Here is a 2,914-nt window from a genome sequence, read left to right as displayed (position 1 = left end):
GACCCCCAGGGCAGTGACATCCCAGGCAGGGCCTCCCCTCCATCCCACAGCAGGGAGCATGTTGGGCCCCCCCCTTACCCAAGGCAGGGCCCCCCCAGATCAGGAACCACCCAGGGACCCCCCCGGGGCAGGGCACCCCCACCCCAGACAGGGCTCCAAGCACCCAAAACCGCCCCAAACTGGGAGCACCCAGATCCCACAGCTCCCCCAGGGGGGCAGGTGATGGGAAAGAGCCCCTCCTGCCTCCAGGAACTCCAGTTTGAGCCCAGGGCTCAAATGGGGCCCCTCGGGATTCAACTGATTTGTATTAATTCCCAAGGATTTGTGTGAGGGGGAATTGGGTTTAAATTTTGCATTTTTCTGTGTAAATCCAGAGGTTTGCAGTGACCTCTCCTCATCCCTGAATGATAAAAATTAAAGGAAAAAACAGATCCGGGGTTTTATTAACAGGGAAACAAAGCAAAACTAGGGAACACACAGCAAAATCCCGGCCAGGAACTGACCTCTTTGTACAAAAATAATACCAAAAGTCTGGGAAATGGTGACTTGGGGCAGCTCCGGCCGTGGGGTTTGTTGGGAATAACCCAAATTCCGCTGGAATCCGGCACCAGATCCCTCCAGGGAAGCAAAATCCTTCCGCAGTGGGGGCCGTGTCCCCCAGTCAGGCGATGAAATCCAGGGGCCTGTTGAATCCTCCTTTTCTGTTCATGTACTGCCTGGGCCGGGATGGAGCCAGAGTTAGCCCCTGGATCCGGGGAAATCGGGACAAAAACACCCTGGGGAGGCTGGGAACAGGGCTTGACAGCTACAGGGAACCCCCATTCCTCATGGATTTGACCAAAAACAGGAAGGCTCCCAGTGAGGAGCTGCTCCAGAGGTAGGGCTGTGTGAGGATCCTGGCAGCACAGCCTGGCTCTACCCTCAAACTCCCATCAAAAAGGGATCAGAACTGATAAATTGGGTGTTCTTTGGGAATAAACCAGGTAAATAGCATTGCTTCCCACTGCTCCAGTCCCACTCAGCCCACACTGGGCACATCCCACCCGTTCCCAACATGCTCCTCACCCACCCCCCCTGATTTCCCCATTCCCAGGGGGATCCAGATGCCTCTCACCTCTGTTTTCACCTCTAAACCTCACAGAATTCCCATTTTCCCAAGGCTTGGAAGCCAGATCACCCCAAGGGCAGCGGCCACAGTTACCTCACCAAACAAATCCTTTCTCTATCCCAAAAAAAGGTGGGACACACCTGTACTTCCTCTTCTGGGACACATTGATGGCGTAGGCATTGGCAGCACCGTCCACCTTCTTCCCCTGAGGAGAAACATTCCCCAAATCCCATGGATTGTCCCCAAACAGGACGGGTGACACTGCAGAGCCCACGGGAGTGGCCTCGGGCCCCCCACTCACCTTGGTGGTGTCGAAGGAGGCAAAGCCCATCATCTTCATCATCTCGATCTCCTCCTCCGTCTTGCCCTGCAGATCCTCCTCTGAGAGAATGAAATCAGGGATTGGGCAAACACGGATGTTTGGATTCCCAAAAATCCCGGTATCCCTGGGCTGGTCTCGCAGGGGATGTGGGAGTGTTTCAGGAGGAAAATCCCCCCCTCACCTGTGATCTGTCTCTCCTTCTTGGAGTCCTTGAGCTCCTTCTTCTCCTCATCCCGGCGTTCCTTGGGCCGCACTGGTGACGAGGAGCTGGAGCGGTGCCGGCGTGGGGACCTGCTGGGGCACACGGGGTGGGGCTGCAATTCCCACCTGGATTTCCCACCTGGAGCTCCCACTGTCCCCATGTCACCCAACAGCCCTCACCTGGCTGTCCCCACCCCACACTGGTGTCCCTGTCTGGCCTGGATGGTCCCCACCCTCATGTGGATCATCCCCACCCTCACCTGGATCACTCCCATCTTCATCTGGATGTCTCTCCCCTCACCTGGATGATCCCTGCCCTCACCTGGATTGCCTCTGCCCTCACCTGGATGGTCCCTGCCCTCACCTGGATGTCCCTGCCCTCACCTGAATTGCCTTTGCCCTCACCTGAATGTCCCTGCCTTCACCTGGATTGCCTCTGCCCTCACCTGAATGTCCCTGCCCTCACCTGAATTGCCTTTGCCCTCACCTGGATGGTCCCTGCCCTCACCTGGATGTCCCTGCCCTCACCTGGATGTCCCAGCCCTCACCTGAATTGCCTTTGCCCTCACCTGGATGTCCCAGCCCTCACCTGGATCGTCTCCGGTGCGGGGAGCGGGACCGGCTCCTCCTCCTGTCCCTGTCCCGGGACCGGGATCGCTCCCGCCGCCGCCTGTCCCTGTCCCGGGACGTGGAGCGCGAGCGCCGGCGCTCTGCCCAGGGAAGGGTCAGCTCCTGCTTCCCTGCCCGCCTCCCAAAGGAAACCCGGACAGAAAATCCCGGCTCCCGAGCACAGACCCTGGGACAGCCCCTCCCCGACCCCCAGGCCCAGGGACCCCACATGTCCCCATGTCCCATGTCCCAGCCCCCTGGGACAGCCCCTCTCAGCCCTCCCTGACCCCCCCAGCACAGTCCTGGGCTCAGGGACCCCCACGGGCACCCCTAGGAGTGGGAAGAGCAGCAGGAAAAGCCTCCACTTGGGAGGGGGGAATCACCCGGGACTGGGGGGATGAGCTGTTGGGTGATGGGCCCCAAAAAGCTGAGGAGGGGAGAGGGGGTCTGGAGGAGGAGGAGAGGAAGAGGAGGAGAAGGGAGAGAAGAGGAGGAGGAAGAGAAGAGGAGAAGGAAAAATAAAGAAGGAGGAAGAAGAGGAGGAGAAAGCATATGAGGAGGGAGGGAGTCTGCTCTGCCCAGAGCGAGGAGCCGAGGCCTCACCGCCGCCCCTGCCCTGGAGGGTTTTTTGGGGAGCCCCCGGACCCCTCCAACCCTGGGCTGCCCCAGGCCCC

The 2,914-nt window shown here is 59.5% G+C and overlaps 1 protein-coding gene across 1 annotated transcript; it reads right to left on the bottom strand.

The window, feature by feature from the left end:
• Positions 1-414: 414 nt before the first annotated feature.
• SNRNP27 (small nuclear ribonucleoprotein U4/U6.U5 subunit 27) lies at positions 415-2,471 on the bottom strand. The gene is made up of 5 exons (XM_018088588.3): positions 2,221-2,471; positions 1,612-1,721; positions 1,410-1,489; positions 1,249-1,313; positions 415-716 (listed from the first exon to the last, which is right to left on the bottom strand). The coding sequence occupies exons 1-5, from the start codon at positions 2,469-2,471 to the stop codon at positions 662-664; spliced, it is 561 nt and encodes a 186-aa protein (XP_017944077.3). The 3' UTR covers positions 415-661.
• Between the last annotated feature and the right edge of the window lie 443 nt (positions 2,472-2,914).

Source organism: Manacus vitellinus, unplaced genomic scaffold (assembly GCF_001715985.3).
Source record: "Manacus vitellinus isolate BGI_N305 unplaced genomic scaffold, ASM171598v3 scaffold_105_pilon, whole genome shotgun sequence".
Taxonomy (NCBI): domain Eukaryota; kingdom Metazoa; phylum Chordata; class Aves; order Passeriformes; family Pipridae; genus Manacus; species Manacus vitellinus.
Note: the sequence above shows the minus strand (reverse complement) of the source record. Positions and strands in the feature narration are given on the sequence as shown.

What these genes read in the sequence shown, in the direction of transcription:
- SNRNP27 (XM_018088588.3), bottom strand. Translation starts at nt 2,471, where the DNA reads ATGTGGGGTCCCTGGGCCTGGGGGTCGGGGAGGGGCTGTCCCAGGGTC. An exon ending in CCGCACCGGAGACGATCCAG is followed by an intron (nt 1,722 to 2,220) that starts GTGAGGGCTGGG and finishes GTGCCCCAGCAG; the next exon opens with GTCCCCACGCCGGCACCGCT. An exon ending in GAAGGAGAGACAGATCACAG is followed by an intron (nt 1,490 to 1,611) that starts GTGAGGGGGGGA and finishes TCATTCTCTCAG; the next exon opens with AGGAGGATCTGCAGGGCAAG.